At 41.5% G+C, this 20903-nt stretch overlaps 1 protein-coding gene across 9 annotated transcripts in view; it reads left to right on the forward strand.

The window, feature by feature from the left end:
* rapgef2b (Rap guanine nucleotide exchange factor 2b) overlaps window positions 1-20903 on the forward strand; it is a 370696-nt gene that overhangs the window by 316666 nt on the left and 33127 nt on the right. For 8 of the 9 annotated variants that reach the window (XR_011354029.1, XM_069926247.1, XM_069926246.1 and 5 more), the window contains 4 exons: window positions 7376-7549; window positions 8464-8616; window positions 15655-15889; window positions 18484-19049. Coding sequence is in view for 8 of the 9 variants with exons in the window: in XM_069926247.1 (XP_069782348.1) it covers window positions 7376-7549; window positions 8464-8616; window positions 15655-15889; window positions 18484-19049 (1128 nt within the window). In the remaining variant the exon portion in view is untranslated. The remainder of the gene's footprint in view (window positions 1-7375; window positions 7550-8463; window positions 8617-15654; window positions 15890-18483; window positions 19050-20903) is intronic. The other variant, XM_069926253.1, reaches the window with a different exon arrangement.

The raw sequence follows: 20903 nt of genomic DNA on the forward strand, positions 1-20903 counted from the left end.
GAGTTTAACAAAAACCCTTAACACAAGGTATATTAATGATGACATTAATTATACCATATGCATGTCTCATCAATTGAAAATTTGAAGTATAACCATAATTATTACATTAACTTATTTCATTCAGGACATCAAATTCTATAATTATGATAATTTAACAATTAAATCATAACTTGTATTATGTCCAAAATCAATATTGAATACAAAAATTATACAAATAATGCACATAAAATTCCCTTACATAAGATATTTTACACTTCTCTGATTTGACCATGTTGTTCTGTGATGTAATCTGTAGTTAAACCTCCCTTATTAGTCTTAATAATGAAAAGGAAAAAAAAAATTCTAGTAGGTTTTCTTATGCATTGGGGGGAAACATACAGGTCTTGATTTTGCAGGTAACTGTCATTCTGAAGATGTGATTTAATTACTTGGTCATAATAAATTACTCCATAGAGCACATCAATAACAAAAAGAGTCATAGAGGAGTCAATGGGAAAGTATGAGAGAGAATAGCTGAAGAGAACATGGACATAATGAAAGAGCTAACAGAATTAACAGGTTTGCTCCCCTTGGAACCAGCATGGAGCTACTGGGACAAATACCTCTTTCTGTGTTATTGCAGTTATAAATTTACAAAGTAATCAGAATTTCCACCGAAACACAGCAGTACTTGTATTCCAGTCAGTGTGCTTGATATTTTTCACATTGTTGAACTCAGCATGTGAGCATGAAGTTGTGATAATTCCCTAGCATTTCTCCACTTGTTTTACTGGAGGGAATTTTTTTTTGGGCGGGAGGGGGGATTAAGACAAGTATTAGTTTATTGAGATTAATAAACATTTTTTGATGCTTACTTAATGTTTTCAAGTGTTGCTTACCATATGCTGTATAATGCCCTCCATAATCTTTGGGACAGACACGTTTTTCCTTTATTTTTCCCTATGCTCCACAGTTTTACAATTGTGATCAAACAGTTCACGTGATTAAAGTGCACATTTTAGATTTTATTAAAGGTAATTTATATGCACTTTGGTTTGACCATGTAGAAATTGCAACATTTTTTATACATAGTTTCCCCATTTCAGGGCACCATAATGAACCAAAGAATATTACAGAACAGAAACAGGCCTCTTCGGCCCATCTAGCTTGTGCGGAGCCATTTTTGTTTGGCTAGTCCCACTGACCTGCACCTGGTCCAAAGCCCTCCATACCTCTCCCATCCATGTATCTGTCCAAATTCTTCTTAAATATTAAAATTGAGCCCACATTCTCCACCTCAGATGGAAGCTCATTCCACACTCCCAGCAATATCTGTGTGATGAAGTTCCCCTTCATGTTTCCCTTAAACTTTTCCCCTTTCACACTTAACCCATGCCTTCTGGTTTCGGAGGTTTGACTTGTGATTACTCAGGATTGTTTAATTGCTTCGTTAGTGGAGGTATAAGAGAGCGAGGCTTGCTTCTAAGCTTTTGATCCCATTTGGAGTCTATAGTTGTCATTTTTCAGTATGAAGACCAGAGCTGTGCCAATGAAAGTCAAAGAAGCCATTGTTTGGAAGATCATTAAGAAGAAAGAGCATACTGGTGAGCTCAGAAACCACAGAGGGACTGGTGGGCCAAGATAGACCTCCATTGCTGATGACAGAAAAATTCTTATTGTAATGAAGAAAATTTCCCATTGCCTGAAACGCTCTTCAGGAGGCAGGTGTGGATATATCAATGACTACTGTCTGCAGAAGACTTCATGAACAAAAATACAGAAGCTACACTGCAAGATGCAAACCACAGGAACAGAATTGCCATAAAGTATTTAAGAGAGCCTGCAGAATTCTGGAAAAAGATTTTGTGGACAGATGAGATTAAGATCAACTCTTATCAGAGTGCTGGCAGGAGCAAAGTGTAGAGGCATAAAGGAACAGCCCAAAATATAAAGCATACCACCTCATCTGTGAAACATGGTGATGGGGGTGTTATGGCCTGGGCATGTACGGCTGCCATAGATAATGGCACACTTATCTTCATTGATGATGTAACAGCTGATGGCAGTAGCAAAATTAATTCTGAGGTGTATCTGCTCAAGTTCAAGCAAATGCCTCCAAGCTCATAGGACAGTGCTTCATTCTACAGCAAGACAGTGATCCCAAACATGCTGTTAAAACAACAAAGGAGTTTTTCAAAGCTTAAAAACTGGAAAATTCTTGAATGCCCAAGTCAGTCACCCGATCTAAATTCAATTGAGCATTCCTTACATATGCTGAAGAGAAAACTTAGGAGGACAAGCTCCCGAAACAAGCAAGAGCTGAAGATGGCAGCAGTGGAGGCCTGGCAGAGCATCACCAGAGAAGATGCTCAGCACCTGGTGATGTCTCTGAATCACACAAGCATTTATTGCATGCAAAGGATATGCAACAAAGTACTAAGCATGACTAATATACATATCATTACTATGTCCAAATATTATAGTTCCCTGAAATGGGGGAGCTATGTATAAAAACTGTTGTAATTCCTGCATGGTCAAACCAAAATGTGTATAAATAACCTTGAATAAAATCTGGAATGTGCACTTTAATCATATTAATTGTTTGATTACAAATTTAAAACTGGAGCACAGGGGCAAATAAAGGAGAAAAAAAATGTCTTTGTCCCAAACATTATGGAGGGCACAGTAAGTACTTTAAAAAATTGACCTCCCTATTTTTGGCTCTGATCACCCAGCCACCAGAGTTCCCAATGCCCTGACCATAGACTCTTGCCTAGGCCCAGCCACCTGCCCATCCAAGCTCCCAATGCTCTGACAATGGTCTCTCACCTAGACCCAGGCCAGCCACCCAGCCAAGCTCCCAATGCCCAGAACAGGATTTACTATCCGGTTCTGGCCACCCGCCTGCCCATCGGAACTCACCGTGCTTCAAGTGACATGCTTACCACAGTCAAAAGTAGTATTTGTGTAATACATAACCCCCTAAATTTTGCCCTAAAAGTTGATCCACAAAACTTGACGATTACATGTGTTTTTAAAAAAATCATTAAATTTTATGATTTTCAATTCACTTAAAAAAATATAATCATTTTGTTAAAATATATGTATGTGCTTGTATGTATATTTAATATACCATTAATTTTCAATCACCTAATGATGATTACTTTATCTTAACCGTCAGTGATATATTTTAAAACTCATTTCCTATGGGCGTTCCTTTACGGGCTTGCTTCTATCTGCAAGTTAGATAACCATCAGATATCTGCATTTCCCTATGTCTGGCATTTTGTTCCTTTCACCTGGTCATTGTCAATCATGTGGCCCTTCATCGAACAGCTTGGTTACATTCATTGCTGAAAACGACAAAAAAAATTACTTAGAAATGGAGGAGCAAAGGACCTGAACAGGTGGGCTTTGGTTCGCTTGGTTTGAATACCCTCTCTCTCCACCTGATCTGCATATTGTTAAGCAAAGCAAAACTGTGAGCAAACATGTTCTTGGTTAGATCTGTGCAAAAGATTACAGCTAACATCAAATGGTTCAGGATGTGAGTCGAAGACTAAACTAAAGCCAGGGCATTTATTGAAAACTAGTCTGATATCTGAAGAATAGTGAATCAAACCAAGGACCAAAGCCCTGTTATCAGATTTTGACTGAATACCTGAAGATCTCAGGCCATGACTGTAACGAACTCTCCTGTTGTCCTTCTGTCCCATCCAGTATGGCTAGGAGCAAAGGCCTACTTCTGTGGTCCACCCATGTGAATGTGATACTTATGCAGGATATTGTACATGGATACTGATTCACATTTGATATCCACACAGCTAAAGACTCTCAAGCTGTGACTTTCCAATCCACTCCAGATAATGTGTCCACCCAAGGCACAGAGGCAAGCATGAAACCAATGCCCAGGAAAGCACTTTCTGATTCTGGAAAATGTATTCTGACCACTCCATTACCAAGGATCATACTCAAGAATTGACACGGAGTCAAACATGAAAATGAATCCTGAAATTCAACCTCCCATCCAGTTTCAAATCCCTTGTCTACCTCCTAGTCAAGTGTCTATCTAATATTGATGTTACCTTTCAAATTGATGTGATTAAAACAACCTGAACTGAACATGACATCTTTCTGGGCAGCCAATCTTCACCAGTATCCAGTATAGTTTGTAGCAGCCCATGCTCAGAGACACGTACTGGCCTGCAAAATGTCTGATGAATGTGGTGACTGCACAGACCTGGGGTGACACCAGTCGTCGTCCTGGATGACCTCCGCAAGGTGGGAAGATGGGGAACTCTGGCAGGAACACAGGCCAATTGCAGGCCAGCGCTCTGATGATGCGGTGCCCTGACATCAGTGCCTGGGGCCCATATAAGCGCAACAACCAGAGCAATAAAACAGTCTCGTTTTTCAAGGCTTTGCTGTGTGTCGTTCTCCACGCTCATGTAGCACAAATGCTATATTGGTGACCCCGACAGTTCCAAACTGTAGTTGGACCCGAAGATGATGGACCAGGCAGAGCTAGCAACCATCCATGTGGTCTCTCTCAAGCTTCATACATTTTGGGTTGCAGCTACACGTGTGGTTTGAGCAGGCCAAGGCTCAGTTGCAGCTTCCCCACCGCTGCCAACACCCACTATTTCTACATTGTAAGCGCTCTCGATCAGGACACAATGGCAAGGGTTGTAGATTTGCTTTGGCAGCCTCCGGAGAAAGAAAAATACCCAAAGAGTTATTAACTCACACTTTCAGACTCTCCCAGCACGAGGGTGCTGCCCAATTGCTGCATATGGACAGATTGTGGAACAGGGCCACTTCCGCCATAATGAGCGAGATGCTCGCTCAAACAAAGTGCCACAAGCCTTGCCTGCTCTTTGAACAGATCTTTCTGGAGTAGCTGCCTGATAATATCCAAATCTTGCTCACAGACGAGGACTTCAGCAACACTCAGAGGGTCGGAGCCTGGGCGGACATCCTCTGGAGAGCGAAGAAGGACACCGGTTCCATCATAGGCCACATCAACAAGCCCCCCAGTGAGATCCAAGGCCAGTGGAGAGGCAAGTGACTTACCCAGGACACCTATGCTACTATCATCAGTGATGGGGTGCGGAGGCCCATCAATGCCTCCCACCCCGCAGGTTTCCAGGAAATAACCTGACCTGGCCAGCCGTCATTGATGGCTGCGGTGGTTGGCCCATATGCTAGCCTCCTCCATGTCTAGGACTCACTGTTGGGCAGGTGTTTCCTGGTCAACACTAGCGCTGAGATAAGTATCCTACCCTCCCGCAGGCCTCAATACCCGAAATGGGAAACAGGGCCCAGCACTGAGGGCAGCCAACAACTCCTCCATTCAGACTTTTGGGACCCGCTCCATCACCTTTTGTTTCAGTAATAGCCGCTTTACATGGACCTTCAAATTTGTGACAGTGGCGCAACTGCTCCTGGGGACCAACTTCCTTCAGGTCCACTGCTTGCTGTCAACTTCAAGGGACAGCGCTTGGTACACGCCAGAACTTTTCAGACTTTGCCTCTGGGGAAGCCAAGCTACCCGCCAACCCCCCACCCCCCCCCCCCCCCCCCCACCACCTGGACTCTATAACACTCTCAGTCAATGAATTCGCCCGCATCCTGGAAGAGTTCCCCTCCATTGTGGCGCCACAGTTCTCCACAGCCGAGCCAAAGCACAGGGCAAGGCACCACATTTTGACTACTCCACACCAGAGTGCACCAACTCCTTCCTGAGAAGCTCAGCCTGACGAAGGAGGCATTTAGAAAAATGGAGGTGCTGGGGATTGTGCGGCACTCCGACAGTCTCTGGGCCTCTCTCCTCCACATGGTGCCCAAATAAGCAGGGTGATGGAAACCATTTGGTGACTACCACAGCCTCAATGAGGGCACCACACCACGGCATATCATCCTCAGGCTAACAGGTTGGTGATGGACTTCCACAAGAACCTCAAAGCAGCCTTGATGGCCCAGCTCAAGGATTCCAACTGAGTGGACGAACTGCCTTGGGGCCTGTTGGATATTTGTACCGTGATGAAGGAGGACTTCAATGCTTTGGTCTACGGCGTGCCTTTGATCATCCCCAGGGAGTTCTTGGCCCCCGATAAATGCCCAGAAGATCCCACGGCAAACCTTGAGGACTTGCAGCGAAAACTGGGGTCTTTGGTCCCACGGCAACCCCACCATATGGCCAGCCCAAACATAATGTCCCCAGAGGCGTAAAGACTTGTCAGTATATATTCATGAGAAGGGGCACACACCGGCCACCCTTACAATGGCCATAAAGGGACACTGTAAGGTCGATAGGGACAACAGTTCCACTTTCTTCCTCGACATCGGCAGTATGGAGGAGACTTTTGCCATTGACCGCCTGAAGTCAGCATATCTGGACTGTGATGAGCTGGTCTCCATTCCTCCCCCGTGATGCAGGGGCAGGCCGCTCAAGGGTACGGTCGCTGGTTCTGGGGTGGGCGGGGTCATGTGTAGTGGCCTGCGCACAGAGACACTGACTGGCCAGCAAAATGGCCGGCAACTGCGTGGACCTGGGGGTGATGCTGGCCATCATCCTAGGTGGCCTCCGCACTGCGGAAAGATGGGGAACTATGACAGGAACACCGTCCAATCTGAGACCGGTGCTCTGATGACGCGGAGTCCTGACATCAGCGCTTGGGGCCCATATAAGCACGACGACCATAAGCAATAAACTGGTCTCATTTTCCAAGGCTTTGGCGTACGTGTCGATCTTCTCCATGCTCGTGTAGCGCGAACATTATAATATTTCAATTTCTATCTTAATTTCTTGCACCTTATTTTATACACCTTAAAAAAATATTTAAAATAGCTTTGTTGCATTTGTACTGATGTCTTGGAACTACTGGTATCGGAAAAAGGAAATTTGCTCCACAGATCTTGCTGATTAATTGTAGGCAACTTTCTTTGAGTTCAGGAGTGAGTGTCATCAGCACTGCTGACCACAAACTTTGAATCAGTACTTAGAAGAAACAAAACTGAGAAATAAGTACTTTACATTTTTTGGGAAGAAAAGATTTTCAACTTTTATTGTTTGTCATCTCCACAAAATTATGGCTCCATAAATAAATATTAAACCAAAACACAGCAAATTAATTTTAATACTTTTGCAGCAAGTTTCATTCTTATCTCACAAAAAAAGGGTTAAAAGTTATGAATCTGTGAATATCCAGCAAGAATGAGAGTTAATATTGTATATTGACACCTTTCTATCTGAATAAGATCAGAACATTCATACTAATTTCAATTTCAGTCTCCACAGAAATACCTGTATTTCCAGAATTTTTTAGTGATTCCCAGCATCCACTGTACTTTGCTTCTGAAATTATATACGTTTTGTATCTTCCTTGCTATGTAGTACCCAAGAGCACAGGAGAAAGAAAATCAGGAAAACTTTCCGATACATCTCCAGTTGCTCCAAGATCAGGGGCACAACTGAAACAGCAGAAAGTAAATCAGGTTCTCCAGGTCCCAGCTGTGTCATTGTATCCATCACGCAAGAAAGTTCAAGTTAAAGACCTGCCTCCATTTGGTAATTTTTTCTCTTTGAAAAATACTTTAGTCTTCCAGTTTGATCTTTGGATTACTTTTTTCCTTTCTACAAAAGAGTGCATGAAAAATAATTCAACTTTATGAACCTTGTATGGCTAAAAATGAATGTTTTTGACAGAATTTGTGTTCTTAGTATATCTCTGAGTTGCTCAGTTCAAGGAATTTGACCTGATACTTGTGACTATCATGCACACCAGTCCATATCAGATATTTGATGAGCAGGATGGGTGTGTAGCAGCTATTTGGAGAGTTTCCAAGTGAAACTATAATTTTTTTGGTGCAGACAAATCATTGACCATTCAGACTTGCTCTTTTTTTATTATCTTCAGCTACGCAACTTAGACCACATGACAATTAATTCCAAAATGTTACTGACTGCCAGCTAGTTCAGAAGAATGCGGCAGGTCATACCATGATTTTGGGTTGAATTCGCAGCCGGTTTGCTCAGTAGATCTTTGGCAAGGATGCTTCTTTGTTGTTTGATGGGGTGTTGCACAATTTGAAGCTGGAGAACAAGTGACAGAAAAGGAAGAAATGGGGTGTAAATTGGACGGCACGGACTTGTGAGTCAAAGTGGCCTTCTGCCGTGTTGAATGTCTAATTTTTTTTTAAATTACCAGACTGGCCATTTAAACCAATATTGGGCACTCCGAAATATGCTGAGGTTTGCTCCAAGAATGCACTTCAACTCGGCATCCAAGCTGCATCAGCAAAATACACTGCCCAATAATAATGCTGTTTTACAGCAATCTAATTGCTGCATAAAAATGTTATTATTGCAAAAACTGATGAATTTAAATACTTATTTATCATTACAATTTGTTTTGTATTATTTTGATTTTGTGCTAAACAATTTGTTTTCATGACATGACTATGTTAATTTGGGTCCCAAAGGAATACATTCTCCACAAGCTTTGAAAAAAATTCTTTCTTTGTCTGAAGAAGCAAATTTGGATCGGAATAAAAAGCAGGCAGAAGATACTATATCAAACACATCATCCCAGCTGTCATCTCCTCCTACATCTCCTCAGACGTCACCAAAGAAAGGTGAGTTTTAGAAAAAAATGACCCAGACTTCAAGGTATTATTCCTCCTAATTCCATGAAAAAGCTGCATTTCTACTAATAATTTAAAGTTGAAACATTGATGTGATATGAGATTTTAACTCTGTTTGCAGTGTTTTAATCTGTTTTATGCTATGTTGCCAAATCTGTTACCTCAGTACACTCTAATAACTTTTGATATGTTGAGAACTTTGTGTGCACATGCAACCCCAGTTTTCTTTTTACAGATTGAAACAAGCTCCTTATAATAGAGTATAATGATGGCTATGACTTGCATACAAACGGCCAAAACTAAATGCTTTGATCCATTTACCCACTCTAGTTACATTTAATTCTAGGTGTTTTGGGAATTCAGTTCATTGGAATAAAATTCAGCTATATTTCCAAGCAAATATTGAATTTCTGGAAGTATTTGGTTAATGTCGAAAATTTATACTTTTATTTCAAATAACAGCTGATAAAATGGCAACCATTGTAAGGTGTAAATAGTGTTTCAATAATCCTTATCTTATTTGTTGGATTAGGTTTTGTGCTGCATCATTTATTTTCAAAGCTTGAGAAGAATGGGGGCCTTAAGGACAGAAAGCAATTTCCTCCTGATAATTGTTATTTATTATCATTTATGTTGGAACAATTTTTTTCCACATTTATCTTTTGTTTGCATTATGATGTGTTTAAAATAATTAATTCAGAATGTCCTTTAGCAATATAGGAATTAGCATATGGCAGGAAATGGCTATACCCGAAATACTATGAATTTGTTAAAATACAAATAATTTGTAAGATTGTGGAATGTTGCCTTTTCTGAATGTCCAAAATTTGTTGATTTAACCATATAACCACTTACAGCACAGAACAGGCCAGTTCGGCCCTACTAGTCCATGCCGTAGCAAATCCCCACCCTCCTAGTCCCACTGACCAGCACCCGGTCCATACCCCTCTAGTCCCCTCCTATCCATGTAACGATCCAGTCTTTCCTTAAATGTAACCAATGATCCCGCCTCGACCACGTCTGCCGGAAGCTCATTCCACATCCCCACCACCCTCTGCGTAAAGAAATTTCCCCTCATGTTCCCCTTATAATTTTCCCCCTTCAATCTTAAACCATGTCCTCAAGTTTGAATCTCCCCCTTTCTTAATTGAAAAAGCCTATCCACATTTACTCTGTCTGTCCCTTTTAAAACTTGACTTACCAAAAAATTACATTTAAAAAATATTCCAATTGATACATTAAACACATATATGGCAACTATGGTTTATTTCATTTTAATTTTTAATTTAGACATGCAGCACAGTAACAGCCCCTTTTGGCCCACAAACTCATGCTGCCCGCGGCGGCCGAAGATCGTGCAACCCATGCGCCAACTCCGGCCCCAGGCAGGAATTGGGGGCAGGGTGTCTGCTAAATGAGCTGCAAAGACTGGACTTGGCTCATTTCCTGTGGTTCCGTGCCACTTTGTGCGTGTGTTGCTCATGTGGCCTACAGCATCTTTGGTTCACGAGTTGCACGGTGGCTCCAGTACCACAAGAGGCCCGGGTGTATTGGGTGGGAACACCCAATTGACTTACAGCTTCAGTGCGTTTTGAAGGGTAGGAGGAAACTGGAGCCCCAGGGTAAGACCTAAACAGACAGAGGGAGAATGTACAAACTCCTTACAGATGGCGTGGGATTTAAACGTAGGTCCTGATCGCTGGCTCTGTAACAGCATTGAGCTAGATGTGAGGGAAATAAATGAGATGCGGGTATGGGCTATGTTGATGGGCAGTGGAGGGAAAGCCACTATTTTTGAAAGAGTTCATATTGAATGTTCTGGAATGGATAACTTCATCCTGGGAGCAAATGAGATGGAGGAATTGAAAGAAAGGAATGGAATCCTTACAGGAGATATGGTATGAAGAGGTGTTGTCAAGGTAAATGTGGGAGTTGGTAGGTATGTAAAAAATATCTGTGGAGAGTTTGTGACCTGAGATGGAAACAGAGAGATCAAGAAAGGGTGGAGTGTTGCCAGAGTAAATTTGAGGTTGGGATGAAAGTTTGGTGCAGAGAGAGTGGAGGGCAGTGAACTTCAAGGGAGTGATTAGAGTAAGTGAAGAGACCCCCGCCACTCTAAAATGCCATATGGACACGATCCTCTTTGTCCTCAACTACCATCTCACCAGCCTCTGCATCCAACATATCTTCTGAAATTTCTGCCATCTACAACGTGACCCCACCAACAGACATGTCTTCCCATCCCTATCCACTTCCCATAAGGACCATCCCTCCAGCACTCCCTAATCCATATCCATTCCCATGAATCGCCTCATCAGTACGCACGCACGCACACGCGCGCGCCCCACCACACACCCACCCCTACCAACCTTGACCAACTTTGCTCATACCTTGACGAAGGGCTCAGTCCCAAAACGTTGGTCACTCATTACTTCCCATGGATACTGTGTGACATATTGAGTCCAACACTTGTGTGTTGCATTTTGATGTAGAACCTTTGGTATAGATAAATACTAGAACAACCCAAAGGGGCATTCATGGATGTTTCAGAAGACAAGTTATGAAGATCCAAAGATGGGGAAGAGGGTTGAATTGATGGAATTGCCCAATCTATGCCAGGAAGGACCCAAAGGATTGAATAGCTTTCTTTGTAGGTTAGGAATGAAATTCAAACTTTTTGTCCAGGTACCAGAACAGTTGGGCTAGGCATTATTTCTTACAGTCATAGCACTAAACTACACAGAATTAGGTCTTTTGACCCAACTCAACTAAGTTGCCTACTTTAGTGGAGTGCTGGGCCAGTTCTCAGCTTTGCTGTGCATCATGGACCACAACAGGAATCGGTGTGATTAAAAGAAGCAAAATATATCAGATTAGCTAAGGATTTTGTGAACAATAAGATATTCAACTGAACATGAGAACCATCTGGTATGATAGAACAGGAATATGATTTGATGAGATGCATGTTACTAAATAGCAGTGTAATTAGGATAATTTGAGAATCACATTTGTGGCTAGTCATGGATAACAAGAACAAAATGCAGGTTGAGAGAAATAAATGAAAAATTACCAAACAAAAATGCTGGATGGAGATGGTTTATTTTGAAAATACAATTATCAAAATCTAAGTGGAGTGACTATTGGACAAGAAAATCTTCTTTTCTTTGGCTTGGCTTCGCGGACGAAGATTTATGGAGGGGGTAAAAAGTCCACGTCAGCTGCAGGCTCGTTTGTGGCTGACCAGTCCGATGCGGGACAGGCAGACACGATTGCAGCGGTTGCAAGGGAAAATTGGTTGGTTGGGGTTGGGTGTTGGGTTTTTCCTCCTTTGCCTTTTGTCAGTGAGGTGGGCTCTGCGGTCTTCTTCAAAGGAGGCTGCTGCCCGCCAAACTGTGAGGCGCCAAGATGCACGGTTTGAGGCGTTATCAGCCCACTGGCGGTGGTCAATGTGGCAGGCACCAAGAGATTTCTTTAGGCAGTCCTTGTACCTTTTCTTTGGTGCACCTCTGTCACGGTGGCCAGTGGAGAGCTCGCCATATAATACGATCTTGGGAAGGCGATGGTCCTCCATTCTGGAGACGTGACCCATCCAGCGCAGCTGGATCTTCAGCAGCTTAATAAATGCAAAAGTTGACAGCATTTTATTTGTGGCTATCATTTTATACACTTACTTGAAACAGAGGATATGTTTTATTGTCCATTGGTGTTGTGCACTAATTATTATATCTGAATTACCACCATCAAGAGGTGGAGGAACAGCTTCAAACTCTCAAATGCGCACTTGCCGTTTGACTTTTTAAACTCTAAAATGAATTAAGAGATTTTTTTTTTAAATAAATTGTTAGCATACTGCAATTGTTGGGTGATTGTTCTATCATGCCATTTTACAGATTTGTAAAATATTAAACAAGTCTGTTAATTGAAATTGTTTATTAATTCAACTCACATTTGCAGATTTATGGTGTACACCGCACCTATGGAAATGTCATTCCTCTCGAAGAAATCTCTGATTTTTTTTGTGCAATACCTGATCATCTTAACAATGATAAAAACACAATGCTGGAGAAGCTTAACAGGTCAAACAGTGTACTTGATGGAGCAAGGATTAAGCTACATAACCAATGTTTTGGGCTTGAACCTTTTGTCAGGGTATTACAACATGTAGACAGGTGCCCAAACAAAATGATGGGTGGGTGTAGTGAGCGGGTAGTGGACCAATCCCAAAGAGAGAAGGTAATAGGTGGATGAGGGACAGAGGAAACACCAGCAAGCACAGGGAAGGGGGATGACTATGAGTGGAAAGGAAAGGGAGTGGAGATCTGGAGGAAAGAAAACAATGAGAATGGCAAAGGAGCAAAAATAGAGAATGGGTTAGCAGCAACCGGAGATGTCAATGTTTATGCCATTTGGTTAGAGAGTGCCCAGTCGGAAAATTAAGTGTTTCCCCTCCCATTTACAAATGGTCTTGGACAGACACGTCAGCATGGGAATGAGACGTAGAATTGAAACGGTTGGCCACTGTGAGATCCCTGTCACTGATGCAGACAAGAGTGATGATGCTCAGTGAAGCAACTTCCCAGTCTGCGTCCAGTCTCTCTGATGTAGAGAATGCAGTAGATGACTCCCACAGAAGCACAAGTGAATGGTGATGAGGGAGGAGGTGTGGGTGCAATTGTGGCATTTCCTGGCGACTGCAGGGGAAGGTTCCAAGGGGGCAATTTAGGGGAATGGATGAGAGAGAAAGATGTGTCTGGTGGTGGGATCATGTAGGTGTGGAAATTCTGGAGAATAATGTGCTGAATGCGGAGACTAATGGTGAGGACAAATCCTGTGTTTTTGGAAGAAGGAGGAGATTTCAGATAATCTGGACTGGAAAGTCTCATCTTGGGAACAAATACGATGGAGGCAGAGAAACTGGGAGAAAGGAATAGAATCCTTGCAAGGGACTGGGTGTGAGGAAGTGTAGTCAAGGTAGTTGTGGAAGTTAGTGGGTTTGTAAAATATGTCTGTGGATAGCGTGTCTCCCAAGATGGAGGCAGAGAGATCAAGTAAGGTGAGAGTGTCACCAGAGATGAACCAAGTGAATTTGAGATTGGAATGGAAGTTAGTTTCTTTCTTGACAAGATACCTAACCAGTCACCCTCCACCAATCTCTTACACCTGGCAGAACCTGTTTGTTCTTGATAACTTCTCCTTTGACTCATCCCACTTTCTCCAAATCAAAGGAATAGCCATTGGTGACTGCGTGGCCCCTAACTATGCCTGCCCTTTTGTGGGCTTTGTGGAGCAATCCATACTGCAAGCCTACACAGGCAAGGCCCCCCAACTATGTTGCCAATGACATCGGTGCTGCCTTATCCACCCATGATGAACTCGTCAACTTCATTCATTGTACTGCTAACTTCCAACCCAACCCCAATCATCCAAAATGTTCTCCTTCCAAAAACGTGGCTTCCCCTCTACCACCATCAACTTAGCCTTACCTGCATCTCCTACATTTCCTGTTCATCTGCCCTGGCCCCCTCTACCCAGATGTAACAAACAAAAGATTCCCCTTGTCCTCACCTACCACCAACCAGCCTCTGCATTCAACACATTGTGGTGGCACCTTTACAGCACCAGCAATCTAGACTGGGGTTCGAATCCTTTGCTGTCTGTAGGGAGTTTGTACTTCTCTCAGTGTCTGTGTGGGTTTTCCCCGGGGGCTCCGGTTTTCTCCTACCGTTCAAAACGTACTAGTAGTGTAGGTTAATTGGGTGTAAATTGAGAAGCATGGATTCATGGGCCAAAATGACCTGCTACCATGCTGTATGTCTAAATTTAAATTACCCTCATCTCCTCTCCTCTCCGCCTTCCATGGAACTGCTTCCTCTGTGACTCCCCCCTCGTTCACTCATCCCTTCCCATTAATCGCTTCCTTAGCACCTTCCCCTGCAGCTGTAGGAAGTGCCACATTTGCGCCCAGACATCCTCCCTCAACACCATTTGGACCCCCAAACAGTTCTTTCAAGTGAAGTAACATTTCACTTGTGTATCCACGGGAGTCATCTACTGCATCCTGTACCCTTGTTGTGGCCTTCTCTACATTGGAGAGACTGGACGCAGACTGGGAAGTCACTCCACTGAGCACCATCTCTCTGCCTATATCAGTGACAGGGATCTCACAGTGGCCAACCATTTCAATTCTATGCCCCACTCTGATGCTGATATGTCTGTCTATGACCTAATACTATCCCACCAAGACCACTTGTAAATTGGAGGAACAACACTTGACTTTCCATCTGGGCATACTCCATTTGCATGGCATTAACAACGACTTCTCTGGTTTTGGCTAGCCTACTTTCCATTCTCCCTCCCTTTCCATTCCCTTTGTCTTCTTTCCTCCACCTCACCTCTCCACCCTTTCCCTCTCCATTAACAGAGCCATCCCTCCTCTCCTTGCTTGTTGGTGTGCCTTTCCTCCCTCATCCACCTGTTATCTCCTGCCTTTGGGACTGCTTCTCCCTCTGCCCATCCCCCCCACTATGTTGTTTCATGTGTCTGCCTAAATTTAATCATACATTGATAAATTTCATCAAGCCTGAAACGTTGGTCATGATCTTTGCTCCATGAAGGACACTGACCTTTTGAGTTTCTCCAGCATTTTATTTTTACTTCAACTATGGTGTGTGCACTTTCATGTTTTTACTTCTAAAGAATGATAATTATTTGATTAAATCAGTCTAAAGATAGAGTTATTATGTTCAAACATTAGAATTATATGTCTGTTGCCAGATATAACTACTTGAACCTGACGTATTATTTTTCTGTTTTTATCCTGTGACTGTCTTCATGGCTCCCTCCATTCTGTGGAATCTATTATGATCTTTATTACCAAATTAGTGAATTAAAGCAATAAATAGCAGTACGTCATGGAATGTTGTTTATTTTTCTTTTTTCCTCTAATCCTACATCCCCTATCCACGCTAATTGATGCAGTTGTTGTGAAAATGAGTCTGATGAGCACTTCAAATATCTTCTATTTTACAGGTTTTATTTTGGCACCAAGTGTCACTGCGGATAATTTTTCAGACTCTGGTCACAGTGAAATTTCCTCCCGCTCCAGCATTGTTAGTAATTCCTCCTTTGATTCGGTATCTGTCAGTCTTCATGATGACCGACGACAGCGACATTCTGTCAGTGTGATAGATTCAAATTTAGGTTTGGGAATAGAAAGAAGACTGGAGAAACGAGCAGTAGCTGATCCAGATCAATACTACATAAGGTTAGAGACATTTTTTTTTGTCGATTCCTGAGCACTTAGCTTTTGTTATAAATAATTTTGTACTTTGATGTGTGGTGTCAGGTTTCAGTCATTTCTGGTAATGAGCCTTGCTTTACAACTTCCCATGCATCCCACTGATTTAATTTTCCTGAATTTCTGGGTTAATTTCTGATGATATTCAAATGACTGATTAGTTCCATTTACCTGTATGACCAGAGATAGTTACTTTACTCAAATCAGATTTTAAAAAATTAACATGAAATTCCACTCAATACAGCTCAATTTGAATTCCTCCAATTCACTACTTGCTGTTTAACCAGTATTAATTGGACTTCATCAATATCAATGTGGGCTAGAGCAGTCACAAATATTCTTAGCCTAGAACCAGCATTCTTTCCATTCTTGTATTTTCTTTACCTTTAACAGTATTGCTCTTTCCATCCTACAGCATTTCTCTTTTGTTATTATTTGGTTGCGCTGACCTACGTAAGGGCAGCTTTTCAAGATTCATTTTATGTTCATATAATAAAGACAGTGCAATATTAGACAAAATTTGTTTTAATTTGCCATAAGCCAGACAGATTTGCCTTCGGCAGAAATTGCCTGGTGTCTCTTACAATCAGAGAAAGGGAAGCAAAAGAGAGTCCCCTCAGAGTCACCAGGTCTGTGGATTCCCCTCCAATGCTTCCGCAACCCCTGCAGCCACAAAGAGTCCAATCCAAACCATAAGCAGCCTGAGCTCCAGATCCCAACTGCTGACACAATCAGGAACCCTTCAGCACCCTGGGCACCTTCTCGCGTCCCAGTTCCAATACCTGGGCCCCTTTAGCCAGTCTTGAACCAGTCTCCATCATATTTGTATTTCAATGATTTTCAATATCATCATTCACCACCTCCTATGACTTTCCACCACATCTATGCTTTCTGAGTCTTATCTAAAGAGTAAGCCTTGTATTAGTTACCATTTACATTAATGAAAAGGCTAACGTCATCGTTGGACCCTGCCACAAATCCCATACACTTGCTATCAGTTCCATTCTCACTGTCCATTTTCTCAGGCTAAACAAGACCATTGTAGTCTTGTCCGATGCTGATGCGTCTTTTTGACACAGACTGGAATGACTGTGAAGTCTGTTGTCCATAGGCAAGAGGGGAAGTTCTGATCTTGGGAGGGGGATGGTCAGAAACGTCTGATTCCTGTGGCAATGAACCTTTCAGGGGATCAATGGTGTACTAATCTGCTCATTGAAATACATACAACTACCATTGTATCAACTTCCAGACCCCTTGTAAAGGCAAATAATTGACTTTTTGGGTGTCTTTTCCTTTGAGTCATTTTTTAATACTATCTCTGCAGAACTATGCTCATGATGGAGAAATTGAGGCATTTTTCTTTGCTGTCTGGAAAGAGAGACATGGATTCCAAAGTGGCATAGTAACAGAAAATGCCAAAAACATAAATCAAGCAGTATGTGTGAGAGAGAGAGGCAGGGTATTATGTTTGGTCTGAGATACTTTGTCATAACTTGGAAAAAATAATTTAAAAAAATAGTTTTTATGTGGACTAATAAGAAAGATGAAGATTTATCTTTTTGCCTTTTACCCAATTCCTCAACTTTACCTGGCCCAATGTACAAATTGTATAGCCTAGTAGATTGTCTTTTCCTTTTGGTGCCTATGTTGTGTCCAGTTCAAATGATCAAAACATTTGACTTTATTCATTGACCCCCCCCCCCCCCGGGAAAATGTTGTGGTATATATTTCATTTAAGTGCAGAAATTTTTAATTAGCTATTAATTAGTATGACCAAATGTAAAGGGGAAACGGGAAAATTGTTTAGATTATTTTCCGAACTTAAAGTAAAGATTTATTCTTTGTTGAGACTTAATAAAATCTAACAATTCCCTATTTGTAATTTTTCCCCCTTCAAAAGTATTACTTTATTCTCGGCAGTTTCTTAGCAGTGATATGGCACACGATAGGAGGTGCCTCGTTATTCTCTGAACTGAGGTTAAAATGTACTTGCAACTAATCAATCTTTTAAAGATTTCTTTTGTGTCTTTCATCTACTTAGACCTACTCCATGTGAGTCAAATTAGATATAGGATTCAAAGCAGCTTGTCAGAAGGCTTTAACCCTTTTTGCAGCGTAGCATCAGCTGGAGCATAATTGTCCAAAGCTTGCCAGTAGGACTTCATGATAGATTTCAGCTTACTTATAAATATGTTCCAAACTGTTTCTCTTCAAGTTAATTGAGATTCTGGCTTCAACTAAACCTGTCCAACACTGTTTTTATCCTATTGTTTAACTATGAACATTAATTCATTTCAACACTATCTGTCACCGAGGACAGAATATTATCCTTATCCCTCTAAATTTCATTCTGATCCTGAGTCATTTCCTCACCATGTTTCTGACACTGTTGCAAGTAATTTGGAGAAAACAATGAAGTTATTAAAGGGTTTGGTAATTTGAGGAGCCCCTCAAGACGTGATCATTATTAATTTTTACCTTTCCCGTTGTTTTAGTTACATGAAATAATGAACAACATTGTTTTATCCCAAGCATTTACAATTATGTTTTGTTTTATTTAGTTCCTACACATCATCTGGCACAGAGAGCAGAGGGAGTCTATATGCAGGAGCAGCTGTACTTTCTTCACCAAGCATGGAAGAGCTAACCCAAGACCAAGGAGATCGAACATCTCTTGACGCAGCAGATAGTGGTAGAGGAAGTTGGACTTCTTGTTCAAGTGGATCACATGATAACATCCAAACAATTCAACACCAAAAAAGTTGGGAAACGCTTAGTAGTTTGGCAAATCTTCATTATGAGAGCCCTGCAGAAGGATCAGGACTTGCAACTATGTGGGCTACAGGCAGCCAGATGGACCCAAGCATATTTTCTGAACGTGGCACAAAATCCAACAGGCAGGGCCAGCCTAAAGATACCATTGATCAGTCCAGAAGTAGCTGGGCATCATCACCAGGTTATTGGGCAGAGGATTCAGAAGGTGACACAGGAACTATAAAACGAAGGGGTGGAAAAGATGTAACAGTTGACTCTGAAGGAAGTAGCACAGCTTTAATTGGAGACGATTCTAATCAAACTGTGAGATCTTCTCATACAGCAACATCTTCAATGGGAAAAGGTCTCATTGGTAAGTATTCAGTGAATCCAAAGGACAGATATGAAGCATTTGTCTCATCTAAGTTTATCCTCCACATCAAGTTTATTAAAACGCAGCAAAAAATAAGCTGTTATTTTCCTATGGGAGAGTCATGCAGAACCCACACCCTATGCTGACTCTCTACTTGTAGCCCCTGCTGTAGACAATTTTTTGGATCTGCACTCAATAAAATGATAAAGACTTTAAAAACTATTCATATAGACTTGATAAGAAAATGTTTTTTTACAAAAATGTAAAAATAAACTTGATTTAAAACATGTTATAATACAAACACCTCAAAAAGAAACGTAGTCACCTTTTCCCATCTGCATTTAACTGAAAAGAATTGTTGTTCATATGTTAGCTTGTCTGGCATAAACCTGAGGGCTGGATGGAAAGTGCTGATGAACCCAGTGGTAGCATGACCAGTCTGATATACTTAAAGTAATCTCCAATTTGTCTCAGACTTCTCTGCCTTTTATCACACATGATTTGGTGAATATAAATTTGAGATTTTGAAATGATTTTCTTTGTTTAAATATTGCTGCTTTTAGATTTTTACCATCTCTTGTGTTGTACTTTTCACTTGTTCTTTCCCCGTTGTGCCACATTTATTGATTTGGTTTACAATGCATGTGCATAAGATCAGTATTTTGCATTTTTTCTTGTTCATGTCTGTGGTTTTGCTGGAGAATGGATGGTGCTCTAAGATACATGAGATCCATCGGGTTAAAAACAAATATAATCAAACTAAATTTTATTTTGCTAGAATTCACTGCAAAGATGCAAAATCCTGCAGGTTCTTGATAGGGTAGATATGAAAGGATATTCACTCTCCCAGAGGATTCTAGGACTGGGATCACAAGTTTAAGCATGATAAGGGAATGAAAGATTACAGGAGTGGACAATGCAGAGATTAGTTATATTCAGATCAGCCATTTAATAAGGGCAGAGCACTCTTGAGGTTGCCTAATCATGCTTCTTATGTCCACAAGAGTTCATACATAAAGGCACTTGACTACGTCCCCTTTCCTTTTCCAGTCTTACAGCACCAATTGTGCAGTGACTGATGTTAACTTGTATATTATAGATACCTTGGAAAACACTCACATTCCGTGCTACTGTAAAACTGTTTGTTCCATAAGAACACAAAAAAAATTGAAATATTCATTTTTAAAATTTATTTTAATTGTTTAAATTTAGATATACAGTGCAGTAACAGGCCATTTTGTCCACAAGCCCGTGCTGCCCAATGACACCCAATTAACCTACAACTTCAAACAGTAGGAGGAAACCGGAGACCGTGGAGTCTCCCTGTGACACCGACACTGGGAGAGCATACAAACTCCTTAAAGTCAGTGCATGGCTCGAATCCTGTTCCTGATCGCCGGCGCTGTAACGGTGCTGCACCAACTATGCTGCGAGTTAAAAATGTTTCTTAAAATAGTTTGTAAGGGGACAAGATTTGAAATCTTATGTGGAGTACGACAAGAGAAGACCAATATTCTTACACACTCCAGTGTAATTCATGACAGGAGTGCTATTCTTATGGGGTACAAGGTAGCTTCTTAAATAAGACTATCCATTTGTACATCATATATTTTATTTGAATCATTAGATTACTTTTGCACTTTGTTTTTTTTTCTCCCTATTGCACAGTTTGTTTACATGTGTATGTTGAGTACAGTTTTTTTTGCTCTTCCCATAAGTGGTGATTCTGCCCCATCTGCAGGATAAGGAAGCTCAGGGTTGTATGTGATGTCATGACAATAAATCTGAAATTTCAGATAATAAGTATGAAAGGTGCTAAAGTTGTTTTTACCTCCTTTAAATTTAGAATGCTGT

Source organism: Narcine bancroftii, chromosome 3 (genome assembly GCF_036971445.1).
Source record: "Narcine bancroftii isolate sNarBan1 chromosome 3, sNarBan1.hap1, whole genome shotgun sequence".
Classification (NCBI taxonomy): domain Eukaryota; kingdom Metazoa; phylum Chordata; class Chondrichthyes; order Torpediniformes; family Narcinidae; genus Narcine; species Narcine bancroftii.